General features: G+C 37.7%; 1 protein-coding gene across 1 annotated transcript in view; it reads right to left on the bottom strand.

Moving 5' to 3' along the window:
* Nucleotides 1–18,724, bottom strand: part of LOC121673698 (ras and Rab interactor 3-like) — a 160,598-nt gene that overhangs the window by 70,482 nt on the left and 71,392 nt on the right. Inside the window, exons 13-18 of the mRNA XM_042047299.1 lie at nucleotides 11,345–11,511; nucleotides 9,838–9,952; nucleotides 8,555–8,667; nucleotides 7,869–7,934; nucleotides 6,122–6,270; nucleotides 5,787–5,808 (exon numbers count right to left, since the gene is read on the bottom strand). Of these exons, the coding sequence (XP_041903233.1) occupies nucleotides 5,787–5,808; nucleotides 6,122–6,270; nucleotides 7,869–7,934; nucleotides 8,555–8,667; nucleotides 9,838–9,952; nucleotides 11,345–11,511 (632 nt within the window). The remainder of the gene's footprint in view (nucleotides 1–5,786; nucleotides 5,809–6,121; nucleotides 6,271–7,868; nucleotides 7,935–8,554; nucleotides 8,668–9,837; nucleotides 9,953–11,344; nucleotides 11,512–18,724) is intronic.

The following is an 18,724-nucleotide window of genomic DNA, read 5'->3' as shown; positions in this document are numbered from 1 at the left end:
TTTCTAAAATTCTCACAACAAAAATAATCAAATATCATGCCAACATTTTGTAACAAATTATCACATTAAATCCATTTGGATTTCATGACATATTTATCTGTACAATGGACCCCATATCACAGAGCATTCACAGTGCATAAGGTCACAGTCATTGAAAAAATAACATGAGAGATTTCTGGTTTTTAGTTTACAAACCCATCCCCTTCTGTTTTCAAAGTAAGCAGTTCTAGAAAGTTTTCGTAATATTTAAAGAGGTGATGCACTTCTGAAGGGTGCACCGCAAATGCCTGCAAGTATGAAACACGGGTTTTTAAAAGGTTTAAAAGAAGTTATTTCAGTGACCATAAATGACTTCAAATAATTTGTTGCAACAGAGGAGATACCATGAGCCAAATTCTATGCTCAATTCCACTGACACTAATTTGTGCCAGCTACCAGGACATTAATGAACACTGGCACCACTCCCAAGAATGTGAAGTCAAGAATTTGGTCATAACTTTGCTGCAGGAACAGCCATCTGAAACACAGGTGTTGCTGGGGAAGCAGATTTACAAATTTTCTTTGCATACATAACTGGTATATGAATGAAGGCCATAATCTTTCTACAAAAACCTCTGAAAGGAAGCATCTCAGTTGTTATTAATCTTTCTAGAGAGTATATCTGTCTGGTTTTCATATATTTTGCTACCTTTAGAATTTGTGATGGTGATGCCTAGTGCTACAAACCAATCTTTATTTGTCTTTTATTTGTCATTCAGGTTTATCAAGACCATCTCAGTGATAGGACAGCAATGACAGCCTACATTCTTTGTGCAAGTAAAAAAGAAAAATAAATGGGATTAAATTCCAACTGGCAATTCTTCTAAGAAAATATCCAAATGGCATTAATTTCCCATAATCATTCATTTCTTTCAGACAGTGCACTGTATGGTAGCAAGCAGAACCTCATGATGAACAGATTTCCACAATCACTACACATCTCGGGCCGTGGAGAAGCAGATGCACACATCTCACGTGTCAGGACAGCCATGTAGAGGATTGCACAGACATCTCAGGGGAAAAACCATCAGGACCTCACAGATGGGAAAATGGCAGAAAAGTGTATGCTCAAGTTACTCAAAAGGAGGCTTTTAAACATGTACACATTAGGTCAGCATCTGGAATGCACACACCAGTAGAATGACATTCCCTTCTTCAGAGGGACATTTATCACTTGCATACAGACTTTTCCAAATGGTTCAATTGAATAATAATGGGTTTGGTACAGAATTGCTGGAACTAAACACTGTCACTTACCTGTGTAACCATCACATAAATCTCACCATCCAACAAAATGAAAAATGTGGCATTCAGACTCATAAAAATAAAAAGAAAATCGTGTAGTAAATGCATGAGCTGCAGAGATTTTCTTCTGAGTGTTTAAACACAAATAACAGAGAGATCTGAGGCTTGCAACGACAGAACATTATGCTCAAAGGTGATGCACTTCAATTAGGAAGATTCTTTGGTTTCACCTTACTATCAGAGTTATTTTAGTGTCTGTTTCATATTACATAATGTCTGATCTTTCCTTAGCATGAATAATCAGACAGTATTTCTACAGCTTAAAGAACTCTACCAAAACCAACTAACAGGAGGACACAAGTCAATGGCATTACAATTGCAAGAAATCCAAGAAAGGAAGACAACAAAACTCATGAGGCATTTGTGTAACTAGAGCAAACACATAATAGAAACAAGTGTAATTAAAGCAGAGTCACAAAGGAAATCAAAGACAGAATAGAATCTTCTCTATAACTGCTAAGTATTAGATTAGTAAAGACCTTCACCATTTGTTTACATGTTGACAGAAAGTTCACAAGTATAATCTAAATCCAGAAGCTAATTTTGTTTGTTACAGCTGCGCAAGCATATAAAAACAAAATGAAATTGGCACGCCAATGACTGAGCCAGAAGGAAGATGGTTGACTATGCTGTACCTGTTGGGAAGACTTAGGTGTTCTTCTAGGCTAGACTTCAGCCCAGAGAGAAATCCTTAGATCATCAAAGAGACATGAAGGTAACCGTATCTGTAGCTTCTTAGATTTAGACATGCAGATCCTGAGCTTGAAATCTTTACTCAAGCAATACTTTATAAAGCAGTACAATTGTTATGGTAAATAAATGGAATCAAACACTGCTGAACTCAAACTCCCAGTTCCTTGCTACAGACAGGATTACACCCCATGGGTCTACATGGGACTGTGCTACTCCACAGGAACTGCAGCACAAAAGAGCTGCTAGAAGTCCTCCTTGGCCAGCTGTAACTCAGTTTTGATCCTGCTCATAGGACAGATGCACAGTTTAGAAGTCTGAGACAAGGAACGAGTTCTCTTATTTACAAGAGTGGAAATCCAGAGTGGTATCAGCAGAGCAGAAGTCCACCGATTCTGGTCAAACCTTTTAATTTGAAAAAGAAATAAAATCTTTAGCCTACAAAACCAACAGAACATGGAAAGAACAGAATATGATAACCCAGAAACCATGCTCCGCTGTCATCTTAGGACACAATCCAGCAAGGCACTTGGATAGATGCTTAGCTTTAAAATGGAATCAAACCTATTGAAGTTAAGCTTTGCTGGATATGGGATATCTTTTTCTGAGTTGTATTACTTTTCAGTGTTAGTATGCTGGCAAATTTCAGATCACACTAACAGTTTTCTCTCTCACATCCACCAGCTTTCTTTTCACTCTTGAGCTGAACATTAACTTACAGAACATTGTGACATACATTCCAAACTCAGCCAGCTATCTTTTGCAATGGTTAATAAAACAAAATGGCTACAAAATTTTATAGATACAATCTGAACAGCTGCAGTATAGAACTGTGCTAACTGTGGAGAGCCAAGCACAAATGACTCCTTTTCTTAACTAGAAAATGGCAAAATTTGTAATGGTTTCCTGACTACACAAGCTAATGTTTTTCTTTTTTTTTGTACACACATGAAAGGCACTAGTCTGTTGTTACTCGGCATCAGCCTCCTGAATTAGTGATACATTCTCATGAGGGTTTATCTGAAATACAACAATTTGTCAATCAGATCTTTCTTGGACCATTCAGTTTACCTGCACGGCTTAGTGTATAACTATTCATTTTAGCATTTGGGTAAGGACTACTTAGGAACTTCATGAACTACTTCATATGATTACTTGTCATCAAGGCCCTAACACAGCATCTCATAATTCTTTGGCAAACAATACATCCTTGCTCATGTGGTGGTGTCAAAGGAGAATCCTGCTAATGTTATTTATAATGATAAGCATGGCATGATACCTGTCTCATAGCAGTAGATGCAGATGAGAATACCCCATGAAATGCAGTATTAGAATTCAATATAAATTGTCCTGAAGTGGGTCTATGCCTCAGGGAGAGCTGTAGATTACAGGAACCAGCCACATGTTGTAAGGGTTGTTCTGGATTCTGAGACTGTTTCTTGCTAAAACACAACACTGGTTTTCTGGAGCAGGTGATACTCAGATTAGGCAGACTAATTCCACATGATGTGTGAAGGACTTAGGGAATTAGCAAACAAAATTTGTGCATATTTGGGCTGAGTCAGCTGCTACAGAAAAGATTGGTGCCCATACTCTTCTGAAGTTGCCTGGCTCAGAAATATGAAGGTACAGTACAGTTTGCTGGATCTGGCACTATAAACTTTGATGCCCTCATCCCTGTCAACTCAGCTGATCACTAGGCATTCAAAACCAGACTTTGGAACTACTATTATGTAAAAACAACTGAGCTGCCTGAACTGTGCACAGGAGAGCAAATGTTTGCTTGGAGACAGCAAACCAAGACCACACAACAGCAGAATATAGGAAAAAACCCATTTACTCAGCCTCTCTCTCTGCCCCTTTCAGTCTCAAATCTAAGTTATCACCAGATTTTCAGCAGTAAACCATCCTCCTGAAAGACAGCAGGGGAGAGGGTAATGATGCTCCTAGAGAGGGATGCTCCTACAGTGGTGCAGCAGTATGCTGCATTTTCACAGCCTTTCTGCAACAGAAGACTCAAAGACGAACATGAATTCCATCTCCTCAGCTTCATACTGCAGCAAAAATGTTGTGAATGCCTGGAAATGGGGTCACTGGCATACTTGAGATAAAATGTGTTTACTGCCGTTCTTGCCTATTCAATAAAGCATTTTAGTAATGCTGTATTTGTGCCCATTTTTAGTTCTTAGTTTAACGACATAACTGTTTAATTAAGGTAAGAAACCCTAAATGGATACTAATACTGACATTTGTAACAAAATGTAAAGCAAATAACAAATGTGTTACTCTTTTTTTCTTCAGAATGACATTGAATGGACCCAATTCTTAAAAAAAAACCCAGCAGCAGGATACACTCTTTAATTTATTCTAAAATAATTTAAAAAATAGTTTTAATTGTAAACTCATTGCCTGGTGTAAACAGTATTCTGCATGCCACCTGGCTAAACATAATTATTTGTCATATATGTCAAAAGAAGGAACTTTCTGAGTAAGTGCTTATTTGCTAAGTTTTTATAGTATATTCTCATTGACACAATTTTTTAGATAGAGTCTTAATGGAAAATATTAATATATTTAAAAACGCATCAACTGGCAGTTGATAGGTTTGGTTTGGTTTATAAACATTAAAAAATTTAAAAAATCTATGTATAAAGGTAACTGTGCTTCTTTAGAAACTTTATGTGATCATTCACATACAGCTTCGAAGTATTTTTGAAGTTTAATAGCAATTCAAAATATGCTGTCTCAGTGATTTACAATTATATCACTGCTAAAATGTGGAATGTTACCCACTATTTTAATACTTTGGGCTGGATCTTGCTGTCAATTATATCCAGAGTAATTCCTTATATCAGATTTATGCTGGTAGAAAGGATATCAAAACTTGGCTTCTACTTGGGGTTAAAAATAAGTATATCATGCTTCAAAACTTGCATGCAATCAAATCAAGGACCCCATTCTCTTGACAGACTTGCTTTTGTCAGGGTGATTCTTATCTGCACTGCTCCGTGTCAGACACCCATCTTCATTAAGCTTCTGGGAACAAGAAAAAATGGTAAAGAATACACCAGCTTCTCAACTGATGAAATGAGCTTCTTCCTCCCACCAATCAAACGGAATCGAACCAAATCATAATCAGGGTGGGTTTTGTTGTCAGAAAGTCTGGACTGTGTTCAGCTACTACTCCCAGCTGATAACAATAACTGATAGTTACTGAGCACCCAGTTACATTTTATTTGTTTCGTTTCTTCTAAATTTACACAATGGGCTTACAATGGCCAATGCAAAGTTTTTCTTGTGGTGTAATATTCCACAAATGTCAGTTTATATTTATGTATACAGCATTCCTCATTAACAATAAAACATATTTTTCAAGTATGAATTTCTGCATGTAAATTCTCTTCTTCAGTATGCAGATACTCTGACTTCTAGTGTGCATCATCACAAGTGATACAACATACAACCATTTCCTCTTCTTTCTCTGCCACATTGTTCATTGAACAGAATGATATATATCCAACACTGCCATCAAAAACTGTCAGTGTAGTTTCTCTATAAGCAGAGCACTTGAAGTGGGAAATGATGTCCTCAACAGTGCATGCCATGATATGTGCCTTGGACTTTCTGGTCCTGTAGTTTAAATATTCTTACTGAGCCAAGAAAGGTTCTGAACTTGCCTCTTACCCTTCCATGGAAAGTAAATGTCAAAACCAAAAGAACTATAAAGATTTTTCTCCCATTCTCTTGCTAACCTTGATGGTGGTGGTTGATTGTCTGCAAAAGGAGAATGAAAACCACAACAGAATGCCCAGAAATGGGTCCTTTTAGAGTTCTGTGTAAGATCCATGTAGCTTTATGACTGAGCAGCAATATCCAAAGGTTAGGAAAATGCTTTGGTTGCCTTCAGCTAGCATGTTAAAAGAAAGGTATGTTTTCCTTCCGTATAGGTAAAAGTGCTTGTTAGCTGATGAAGCAGGAATGACACTCAAATTACTGATGGAAAGAAGGTAGAAATGTGAAATGCCTCCTGTGATTTACAGCATGTGTAATCAGAAGAATTTCAGTCTCTCTCCTTGTTGTGGATTAAAGTTCTTCTCGGCACATAGGGAAGTTGACAAAGGTGAAGACATTGAACTCTATCATTATAGATAAACACAGGAAAACAGCATAAAGAAGCAACACGTAGATGCCTAATTTCCTGTCAAGTTTCCACTTATTTATATGGATTCCAAACACCTGCAAGCAAACAGAGTGTCAGTTAATTAAGCTCTGAAGGACACTTTTGGAAACAACCATTATAAGCTAAAAATGAGAGTATTTTGAATTAGAGATCTTGTAGGAAGACAAAAATATATTCTCAGTATTTTATAGATCAGAAAGGCAACATATGTTGTTGACCCTGTTCTGACTCTCAGCTGTCCTATGACTGTTTCACAAAATATTTTATGAACTAAACTAAATGAATGTCCTCCCTCAAGTGTTCTCCTCCAGATCCCTTATGTCACAGTAGTACACCTAATGCCCATTCTTTCAACAGCTTCTGAAGAGGTGCTTTCCTTGCTGATTTGCTGAGCTCCAGAACTAAAGGGAGTTACAAGTTACAGGTAGAAAAGCAATGAAGTCCTCATGAAGGCATCTATTTTCCATGGTGTTGAGTTCCTCTGAATTATTACTTATTTTGCTCAAAACTCTCCACTGAGCTTGCTGGGAGGGTCTGTGCAAATCAGGATACTCAACAGAACAAATGAGACAGTAATAGATGCCTCAAACTCAGGTGATCTGGCTTCTGCTATGAAAAGACTCTTTTCAGAAAAGCATGAAGAAAAGCACAGTAACACATCTGCATAATCCTCCCATTTTTCCCCCAAAGTGTTGATAAAAAATATCCATGCAGCAACACCAGATACAAATGTCTACAGAACATCTGTGTTGTTCCACAGGCACTGTGCAGTATGGCAGGCTGGGGATAAGAAAAGGAAGGAACACGCTCTCACACCTTATAGATCAGATACATTACGAAGTTAGTAGCAGAGTGAACAGCCCTGGTCATTCTATCACTTAAGTCACCCTGGTCATTCTATCACTTAAGTCATGCACAGGTGATGTGAAGCTTTGTAAGACCTAGTCATGCAACAGTGTGAAATCTCCAGTGGTGACCCCCTCCTCTACAAAGCCTCCACAAGCAGTCAGTGAAAGACATTAGTATAAGTGGATATTTTTATACCTTTTTGATTCCTTAGACCTGATTTGATTCTTCCTACAGAGCATTCCCTGAGAGTCAAGAAGGATCAGACCTTAAGTACCAGCAAAATTGACTTTTCAAACAGAATTATTGTTTCACCTTAGGAAGTCATGTGTTACAAGGGTGTCTTATGCTGAGTGACATTTAGCATGTCTATTCCAAGTCCTGGGGTTCACAGTCCTCAGACTAGTCTTCATTAAGGGTTTAGGCTACAGCACTTGATTAGTCCAGGCTGGTTTTGGAAATCAGAGACAAAGGCAAAGGGTGATTAAGCATACCAGGTCTTCTCTCAGCACAAAGTAGAGACAGGCCTGGGGTATGGACACAGGACCACAGAAGTACTGTTGGATTCAACAATTTAAACACTGCCACTGAAATCCATTAGACCTACACATATCCAGCATCTCTTACACCAAATGCCAGATTTCAGTCCTCACTGAGGACAATGGTAGCTCTTCAACTGGTGGCATTGTTAGAAGAATGATACTTCACAAGAATCAATGCTAAATATTTCTATTTTATCTTTCTGTAACATGTAAATACCTAGTAAGTATTTTCAAATTGGAATACTTGTAGATGCTCTAATACTTACGGTAAGTGCCACTGATCCTAGCAAAAGTGCAACTGAATAAACCAATCCTTTGCTGTTTATTTTAACCTGTGGAAATCAGAAAAGACTTTTAAAATGCTGACCATATAACTGTGCTTTGGAGATGAAAAATCAATTTACTGATTTTAAGTCCACCTTCTGCTTTGAATAGTGCCTCATATACATTAAACTATGCAAATGCTTAATAGATGTATCCTAATGAAGAACAGGAAGATCAAGGAATCAATCCGAATGCAAAGCAATCCCATCTCCATTAAAAAAGAAGTGAGCATTTATAATGGATTTTATGTTAAAAATCCTCAGAAGAGAGACATGCTGTTATTCTGATCTTAGTGACAAAAATACTAAGGTACATATAGACAGGTTTACTGGAAGTTGCGTAGTAAGAAAATTATAGAGCCATGACAATGGCTCCATCCATGGCAGTATTTTTTTGCTACACAGTGTAATGTACTCCAGTTGGCCAACTGGAAATTAATTGCAGCTTGTGGAACACGAATTGCTTCCTTAACATTGGGTTCCTTGGCAAAGAAGTAACACCTTATTTAGCAACTAATAACACGCTCAACAGGTTGGTTTTTCTTTTAAACTTGTTTTATTTGCATGCTTTCTTTTTAGGATTTTTAAAAAATAGAAGTGCAAATTAAAGATTTGTCATGTATACATACAGTTGATCCATAATCAATCGCTATGGTCTGCAAACCCCATGGAACGCCAAGTCCCACCAGAATGTCAAAGACATTGCTCCCTACTGTGTTGGATACTGCCATGTCACCGAGGCCTGCAGAGAAAAAAAAACCAAAAACAACTCTTTGATAAAATCAAAGTATACAGCCATTATTCTGTGTACTGGAGGGGAATGATCTGCATTGATCCAATCCCCCTTGAACTGCCCAGAGTATCTGAGGTAGGGAGATAATTTCCGTAACATATGCAAAATTAATTTAGTGGAAAGGTGGTTCCATAATAATTCTGAAGACTTTTTTGTACTGTTTTTGTGAGAATATTCTGCACACAATAAATAATGCCAACATGGAAAATTATATACTTTAAATATGTAACACATTTCAAGCAAGCAATATTTAACAGCACTACTCCTATTTCAAATTACAAAGGTGGGGCTTTTGAGTACCTAATTTATCACGGCAAAGCCCTTGTTGTTTGCCCAAAGATGTGTGCTGGAGATGTCACTATCTGACAAAAAAAAAAGGCTGTGGGAATTGAAATAGTGGAAAAGAATAAAATTAGGTCCTTTTCTTAATCTACTACTGTACAGAGGAACACACTGCCAGCTTTAATGTTTTTCAACAACTGGAAGAGATGTTGCTACCAGCATTTTACAAGTAAAAAAGAAACATAAAGAAACTTTATCAAAATTTAAAGATAAATTAGAAAGCCTTTGACAATTTCAAATGGACAGCTGAGGAGGATGTAGCTGTCAGTAACCCAAAACTCTTTGCAGTGCAGTTATTCCTATGTTCCAATGGGAAAGAGGCCTGCATTTGGATGAGAACTCTGCCTGGAGCAACATCACTTCTACCAGATTCTCTTAAAACACTGCACTTCCTTGGGTTTGAGAGGTCTTCTAGAAATCAGTACAAGCTTTACATGGAGAAGTGCTGGTCAGTATATATTCTTCAATGTTGTTTTTAATAGCTGATATTCTAGTTTTGTCTGCAACTTTTGTCTTTTTACCCTCACTGATACATACCATGCATGGATTATCTGAGTGTTGATTTACCTTCTAGAATGCTAGAATGCCCAGTCCCAATAAGCAAAAGATAGGTTTTTGGTTCACAATATTAGCAAAGTGTTTTGGCTTTTAATGAGGTGCTGAAACAGTAAAAATAAAAATAAAATGATAAAATTGCATTGACAATTTGTGTGTATGGAGGAAGCAAATCACAGAGCACACTGTAAGACTGCAGTTATGCTTCAGCAGACACAGTACCTTGTCTTGCTACTATTAAGCTGGCCATGCAGTCTGGGACGCTTGTTCCTGCAGCCAGGAAAGTAATGCCCATGATCACATCTGGTATCCCAAGGGTGTATCCAATCACAGTCACCTGAACAAGGAGGAAGGTAGATTAACTTATCCTATTTAGAAAGTCTCCTCATTCCAATACAGCTGCAGCATACTCTTAACTTTGATTTCTGGTGTGGACCCCAACAGGAACAGACTCAGAATACTCATCCATTTCTGCAAATTAAGTACTTGTGGAAAAACCAGCCTAAAACCAATGCTGTGCAAAGGAAAAGGACTTTGGGTCTTATTATTCAACATTCTATGAACAAACAAAACTCAATTTCCTGTTATTCTACATGACATACTGATGTTTTAAGGAGACATAATCCAGTGTGTGGGCTTGGGGTATTTTTGGGTTCCACGAATGGCAGGTTTCTCACTGGTTCTATTCTCAAAAGAGCTGCAACCAGTATTATATTGTAATATAGTGGCAGAGATAGAAAGAACTTATTGTAACCTAACACACGAAGAAGGAACTAGTTTCTTGCATGACTTCTAATATAATCCCGAGTGAGCACGTCTGATATTCCAGATGCAGCTTTAAAACAGCTTAGGGAATCACTGAAGATTGCAGCAGAGCTCTTAGAAAGGACAGGGAACTGTATTTAGCTGGAACATCCAAAGAGGGCTGAAAAAACATCAAGAAAAGGCAGCTTAAAAGGAAATAGGCTTGTGAGAGAGAGGAGACTGAACCAGGGACAGACAGCTGCTTCCCTGCTGAGACTGCTAAAGATGGAAGTCTTCTAGGCTATGTGTTGTTTTCTTGAAATAGTTTGACAGTCGATCACATGAGGAAAATTGGACCCTTCACTAAAGAATAGCTGTATTTTAGGAACTCACTGACAAACCTCATCTTCAGGGGCAAGCAGAGACCTAGAAATAGAAAGGGGCATGATTCTCCTGCTGAGACTGGTAACAAGGTACTACAGTCCAGCTGCCTCTTAAAGCAGTATGTGTTGCAGCCTTAATGAGCACCTCTCTCATTTGTGAAAGGGATAGCTACATATGGAACCAAGGTACAGAGTATGACATATCATATAAATGTGTGGCTTTGGCTGGCATATGAATTTCTTATACATAGTCTATGTTAGAGAATTGTTTTATAATGCGAGAATTATACAGAAAGTTGCAAAATGTATATAGAAAACACAATCCTTCATGAGAGGAAACATAAAGAGGTGCCTGACAGGCATTTGAGGAAAGTAGAGAGGTTCTCCAGTACCTTCCTGTACTGTATCGGGCCCTATACAGTAAAGACCCAATTATTCCTGCAGAAAAAAGGCAGCAGAAAGCTAAAATTATAATAATTACAGTACGAGCTGAAGAGACTGCCCTACAATTACATGGCTTTCTTTAACAAATGCACAGAAGATTTTTACATACTTTGAGATGCACATTTCACTCAGTACCAAGTCCTGGTACATACACTTACCATCCACACCATGAAGTAGGAGAACAAGGCAATCCAGAGAGTGGACAAGATGAATGTCAGCATAAAGCACTTCTCCCAGCGTGGTTTGCTGCAGTTTGGAATTGTGGTAAAGAGCACAAATATCAATGGCCATGTCAAAAGCCATTTAATTTTGTTCATTTTTCCATCTGCAGGACAAAGGAAAGAAACAGTTTAGTTTTCCCATCACTATCCCAGGCTCAGTTACACCAGTTTGAGCAGAGCAGATGATCCCAGAAGGATGCTTACAATCGTGCATGCCAGCTCATTTTCCAGTGTACCTTTCAACTATACTGGCCTTGTCACTTTCAGCCCAGTTCAGCATGCACATCCAGAATCTTCTTATACTTAAGCCTGCCAAGGTCTATGAAAATCCAGGGAAGAATTACAATGATTTAAAATCACAGCTGATTTTAAAACCAAAATTAAATCAGGTTTGTTGCTCTTTCAAATGTGTTACTACTGATCCAGTATTTAAAAAAAATTCCCACAACAAAACCAACCAACCAAAAAAACCCCACCCCCTCACCTGAATAGGAATATCAAAATCCAAGTGGTGAAAATAACTTGTACATCCTGTACAGCAGAAAACAGAAGCACAAGACCCAACCTATGAACATGGCAATTGTTTTTCACATGCCTCATTTTTCTAACTTGGGCAGAAGTTTACTTAGAAGATCTAGATTTGTTAAGTCTCTCCATCTGCATACAGCACCACCTTGAGATGGTAAAAGAAAACTTCTGGAAAAGGAAACAATGTAGTGACTTCCCTTGTACAGCTCTCCAAAATCAGCTGGTGAGAAATATGTGAGAACTGCCATCGCTGAAGACAGGTACACACCCTGTCATTTTTTTTAAATTTACAGCATTGCAAATGTAATCTCAAGATATAAAACAGAATTATTTATAACTGGGCCATACATAAACGGGGTGCTATTAACACAGTTCATGCCGTATCCTTCAAGTAGGATAACAAATTTATCTATCAGGCTAAGTGAAAGTATCCCAGCCAACATCATGGCCACTTTGGCTTGGGCTTTCCTTACATTGCGTTAGAATTATGCTAGAATTAAGTAGGGGTTTCCATCATTAACTCATAATGCTATGCTTGAGATCTACTAAAATATGCTGTCATTGATCACACTGAAGAAAATTATCTGGCACATCCTCCAGTGAAGTTACTGAGCTACATTAGAAAGAACAGTTAATATCCAGCTCCTATCAATTTCACCAGTAATTTTCTTTCAGCAAAGACTTTGGGATTTAAGATTTGTTTAACAGGAATTTTTGTTAGTGCTTTTAATTGAATTGAACTCAGTCTTCTGGACCAATTTGCACCAGGATGCAATGAAATTTCATATTAAACATTTAAAAATCACTAATACTTTTATCATTTATGAGGCTACTTACTAGTCAAATTTAATTTGATGAGTCCAAATGCAAGTCTTTATTCATTTACTTTTGTATATATTCTAGAACTAAATTTTCTTGCTTGAGTTATGAAACAGCTTCCTAACTTGAGATTTCCTTGTGAATTCTGAGATGTCATAAACCCACCACGAAATCTTAGACTAAGCTTTGCTCTTTATTCCCATTTATAGCTTGTGGCTGTGGAACTTCTAATGCATAAAACTACTACTACTACTACTAAAAATGAAGTCTCCCGGGGTCATTTCTAATGCTAGAATCTTACATGTCACTGAGGATCTATTACAGATTTCACAGGAAAGACCCTTTTCCCCTCTGGTTACACATAGTGCTGCACAGATGTTTTTTAAAACACTTATCTTTTACCTGTTCTGTCCAGAAAATGACACTTCTTGGCTCACCTCTCTCTTTACTTCTTAATAACCCTGTAAATATTCTACGAAATATCCTATGGTAATTTATACCTGCTCCTGCTTAATTTGTTACAGTTTGGATTATTTAAAGATTCCTAGATAGTTAATTTTTACTCTCTGTCTACTCAAGTGGCTAAGCTTGGTTCATAGTCCAACAAGTCAGCATGGTCTAGGCCAGTAATATCCTTTGCATGTAACTCCAAATGCAGGGTCAGTGGACGATTGAAAAAATTATGGATCCAATTCTGATCTGTGTTGGTGTAATCTGACTGACTTTGGTGCTGCTACACACAGGCAGTGCCATTTCTCTTTTCAGTAACATAAATAAAAGAAACAGACTTGCCTTAAGAACAAAGAGAGAATAAATGCACTCAGCCTCTGCTGGGGAATATGCATCTTGTCCGGGATCCTATCTAGTACCCTGAATTACTTAAACAAATGTTTAACTGAGAATGCATAGTCCCTTACCACCAGCATAGCTATGCTTGTTCATTTCTAGGAAAACCTAAGTACTGGTAGAGGAGGACTTGCCTTTCCATTGTCTTTGCTGAGTTTGAATGGATGTGTGTCAGATTAAAATTCCTGGCTCTAGTGGTGATGCTTTACCTACACAACGTCTTGAGTTGAAACTGCTTAGCTAGAGGGTTTGTAGGAGTGACATTTGCATTCATTACATTGGCAGCTAGGCTTGAGACTTTGGGGAATAGCTGTGTGTAATTCTGGGGTTTGCTGGATTAACAAGAGAAGCTGAGTGGCCACTTGCAGTTAGCCTGGAACAGTTCGGAACCACCATGGCCAAAGCAGCGTACTTGACACATTCTATATTGTCTTCTCTTCTGTGCTTTGGTTTTCTGGCTTTTATAAACTTTTATACAAAACCTTATGTGTATCTGGCCTTTGTTTTGCCTCAGGCCTTTTTATTCAGCTCCTGCTATGCTGGGTCATGGAAACTGTGTGGCACACAGTGCTGAAGAAGTCTACTCTTATGTTGTAACTTGGCAGGTTTTTAAGACTTTAAGTACATTTAGCAGCAACCCCAATGAAGTGAGACTTTATTTCCACAGGAAACTGATGACTTTATTCATTTCACATGGCTTAGATGAATGCACAATCAATACACAGCTTGAAGATAATTTTTTTTTTAGTTCTTTTCAAAGTACTTCTTCTGCTGTTCTGTTGTTTTGGTTTCGACCACCCACTCAAAAATAATAATTAAAAAGATTTAATGATAAAGAGGTTAAAGTGAAGTATGCTTATAGGTCATGACAATCTGTTTTACAACTGTTGAGTAGCTCCCTACTACATCTGCAAGGAAGAAAATGATCATTCCCATTAAGGCCATTATTCAATAAATAGCTGTTCTGTCTCATTACAAGACCTCAGCACAGTAGTTTTAACAGTGGTACCACCCACTCCTGTGAGCCCTGGGTCTAAAGGCTCCTGCAGCAACCCATATAACAGAGGAAAGGAGTATTTTGCACCCCTCCCCCCCCAACAATAATGAAAGAATATTGCTTTATTACAGAAAACAACACTGGTCTACATTCTGTTCACATCACTCTGCTGTAAAACAAGAAGACTAAGGGTTTTTTGCAAGAAGTTGTTTGCACTACTTCATACATCCATTTTTTCTGTTTCCACAGATATTTGGAAGCCAAGCATGCCAAGTATTTCAGAGAGGTATCATTACAAAAGAGCTTGATTACAATGTTTCTGAAAATGAAGTGGCAGCCCTACAACAAAGAACTCTTTTCTAATTTTTAATACATTCCTGGGCTAGTCATCTTTCCAGATGTTTTATGCTCACAATAATTACTTTCACATACAAATAGTGTCCTGGCGAACAAAGACAGCAACATACATCACAGCACTGAGAAGAAACAAGTATTTCTTTAAGGCGCTAAAGAAAGCACTTTTTACAGGAAAAACACAGTCCTATTTGCAACACTCAAAGAGTGCTGAGAGGAGCTCAATATAAAAGTGTGAAACTACATTTGTGTCTACCTTTAGATCAGAAGTGTACTCTTGAAGCAAATGTGATGACTGACCCCACTTCATATTTTTGGGTTTGCAATTTACTCTATTTTAGTCTGCAACACAGATCAGCCTTGTATCACACCAATAAACATTCCCTTGGTATAAAGCTGAACCAGAGGCACAAAATTACAAGTGTTCCAAGTAACAATGGGCGTTTAGTCCACGGGACCTAGCTAGAGCTAGTCTGAAACTGAACTTCCAAAGGCACATAGTGCAGGCAGCCCATTACATGTCACAGTAAATAAGCTGCAGAGAAAACACTTCTTCAAGTTTAAACTGAAAAAGAGTAGAGTCTGTAACTACACCATTAGGTGTAGTTAGCTAAATTTGACAGCTTTTCCACTTAGTTTTCCCTTTAAAAGTGTGTCAGTCAAGCACAGATCTCAGCTCCATACATTAGTTACTTCAGAACACGCCTAAACCTTCCCAAGTGAAAGACGCATCTCCTTACACAAAGCAATGATTAGCTGACTGATCTAAAAACAGAGTAACATCCCTGAAAGGCATGAATCTAATTGGCACACAGGATTTTCATAACTGTATGTTTATGAATTCATATAAATCTCTTACTTAAGGTAACTTGAAAACTGGGAAAGGTGTTCTCTAATTGAAATGAGAAAGGCTTCCTGAAGTTAACTATTGATTGCTATTTTTCCAGGGGTTTTTTTGTTGATGGTAAACTTAGAGGAAAAATGAGGCACATCCAGGCTCACCTAAAAAGATTATTGCTGCAAATTTTTTTCATGCTTCACTTAATAATTTTTAAAGTTTTTAAATTCCTTTTTCATCTTTTAAAATCTCTTTACCTAACCCACCAACCAAAAAAAACCAACCTGTTTTTTCTCCAATTAAAATGATTTTCAAAACACCTGTCTCCTTGGTTCTAATTAAGCTTTATATTTACAAAGATGTATTTATACCCACATATTATTTTCAGTATCAGTTCAATTCTCAACTTGAAAAAGTGTAAAAGCAACACACATGCCTAATAACCCACAGAGCAAGCAAATTTCTGTTAGAAAATGCTGTTCATCAGAGTTCAGACTGATTGGAAAACTTCAATATAAGTAAATTAGACAATCTGAAAACTTAATTAATTTCTAGTCATGTGCAGTATCCAGAACACAACAGTGAATTACAAATTTTTCTCCTAAGTATGGTACTCAGTATAGAAACAACTGAAACTGATATAACAAACTAGATCCATTGTGAATTTTCCATCACAATTATTTTCCACAGAAAAATGTCTGTTGCAAAATTTAAAAAAAAAAATTGTCAGAAAATAGCTTTCAATTTCTCATTAGGAAAATTAACACTGACTTCAGTTCTGCAACTTCCCTTAGAAAATGTGGGGGCAAGAGACTTTGAATTATCACACTAGAAAAAGGCTGTGTAGTGTGTAAAACAGCATCCAAAGAGGCTCAGTCTTTGACAGCCTTCCAAGTGGGCAGCTGACATATTAAAATATTTTTATTGCAATTCTCCTGCAACAGACCTTTGGAAATATTTTCTTCCTGTGGAAAATACCAAGGTTTTTCTTCTCATCCTCATCCAAAACAGACAATTTTTCAACCTACTGATATTCTTCTCAGAAGTTTCATTTTCCAGAATACAAGTTCCAAATTCCAGACCATGAAATCTGTCCAAAACAACTCAAATTTCTATTTGCAGCCTGTGCCTTTACCACACTTTGTATATCTGGACTTGTACCAATAATTTTCTCTTAAATACACATTTTTGGTACAGTGGAAACTGGTCTACAAACAAGAATTTGCTCCAGTACCCAGAAACGAGCTTTTCTCTCAGAGGTACGATACGTTTACACAGGACAACATTCAACAAAAATAAGATGTAACTGAACAGAGGTACTCCACATACCTTGTTAGACTTGGCTGGATTTTGGCCTGGTTTATTTTGTATGTTTTAACCTTGCTGTTTAACAAAGTGCTGCAGTATCCTGAGTGTTCAAGTGAGGTACACTGGGTTTGCCTTGTCTACCATGTTTCCAATAAAAGAAGACATTAAATGAAGCAAGTAGGAGCCAGGTTCAAAGTAAGTAAAAGATTCTTCACAAAATAATAATCCTTTCCAAAGGATGTTGTGGGTGTTATATGTTTGCAAAGATTCAATGACAATTAGACATTAGGTTAATGAAGAAGAAACCCACTAAGGAACTTCAAATCAAAATTTTACACCAAGAGCAGGAAGTTCCTTGAGGTGAAATCAGCTGAACAATAACTTGTCCTGTCTCATTCTTCCCCAGGTTTCTTCATAAAATCATGGCCGGAGTAAGAATATTGAGACAAACATTTGTTTTGACCAAGTACAAACATTTTAAATGCTTTAAGTAGATAGTGTTACTTTTTTTTTGGTTCTATCCTACATGCTATCTTTTTATTTTGGATCCAAACAAAAATGGATAGGATTACTAATCTCCTTTATTGCCATCTCGTTTTAGCTCTAGGAATTATTATTCCTGTTTTAGCTAACGCCATCATGACTTACATAATGCATCCATGCTCCAATCCTGTAAGAGAAGTAGTTCTTCATTCCTGTGAAATGATCAGGAGCTGAGATCACAGAGTATTTTAAAGGGTGCAGAACATGTGACAATGGAAGGGGTTTAAGCATCCATTAAGAGCTGCACAGAAGTGCTTTTCTGAGTCTGGGCTCTAAAAGACCATTGCGCTATGCAAGGGCTTTAACACACCATTTTGCTGTCAACATATGCCTGCCCAGTTTCATCCTATTTTGTTCTGATCTGTGGGGGGTTTTTTAAAAAGTTTAAGATCTGTTTTCAAACAAGTGTAGAGTAATCAAATTGTAAAGCTTCAAATGAGCCTTTCTCTTGGGAGATATTCAGCATAGTCTAAAGGTCAGGTCAAGAAAGAAATTCCTCTTTTAAAGAGAATGTGTTTTTCCCACACAGAAACCAAAGGCAAAGGCTCTTTGAATGATATCATACGCAGCTTCCACAAAAACTGCATGTTGTCTCCTGTTTCAGGATGGGCCTGAACCACACCCACACCCGGGAGTAAATCTCTCTGGATGTTTGACTGATGCCATGATGATTTTTTGCCTTTTCTTTTAAACCCCTTTTATACCTTTTTACAACTTCTGTATTCTTAATGCTTTTTGCCTACATTCTTGGACTTGTTTGTTAAGCTAGGAGACTGAACATTTCAGAAGCTTCGTAGGTAGAGGATAGCGTGCCCCAGACCCCAAGGTCCTCTCCAGAACACATTCTGTAAACTAAGACAGAACCATCCAGGGGAAGGTTCCTTGGGGAAGGGGGCTCATTCAAGCCTCTGAGTGGGGAATCTTTGATAGATATGCTAATTAGTAAGACCTATAATGTTATACCAGATCTTTTGGGGGTGTGCATTGCAGTGGGCATCGAGGTGTATTTGACCTGGACGTGGTGCACCTAAGGATCCTTAAAATAAATACCAAGGTAAAATCCCTTTTTCCCTTCTAACTGTGT

Source organism: Corvus kubaryi, unplaced genomic scaffold (assembly GCF_017639235.1).
Source record: "Corvus kubaryi isolate FWS band 111438036 unplaced genomic scaffold, C.kubaryi_AGA036_p1.0 66, whole genome shotgun sequence".
Lineage (NCBI taxonomy): Eukaryota > Metazoa > Chordata > Aves > Passeriformes > Corvidae > Corvus > Corvus kubaryi.
The sequence above is the reverse complement of the archived record's forward strand: the minus strand, read 5'-3'. Positions and strand labels throughout refer to the sequence as shown.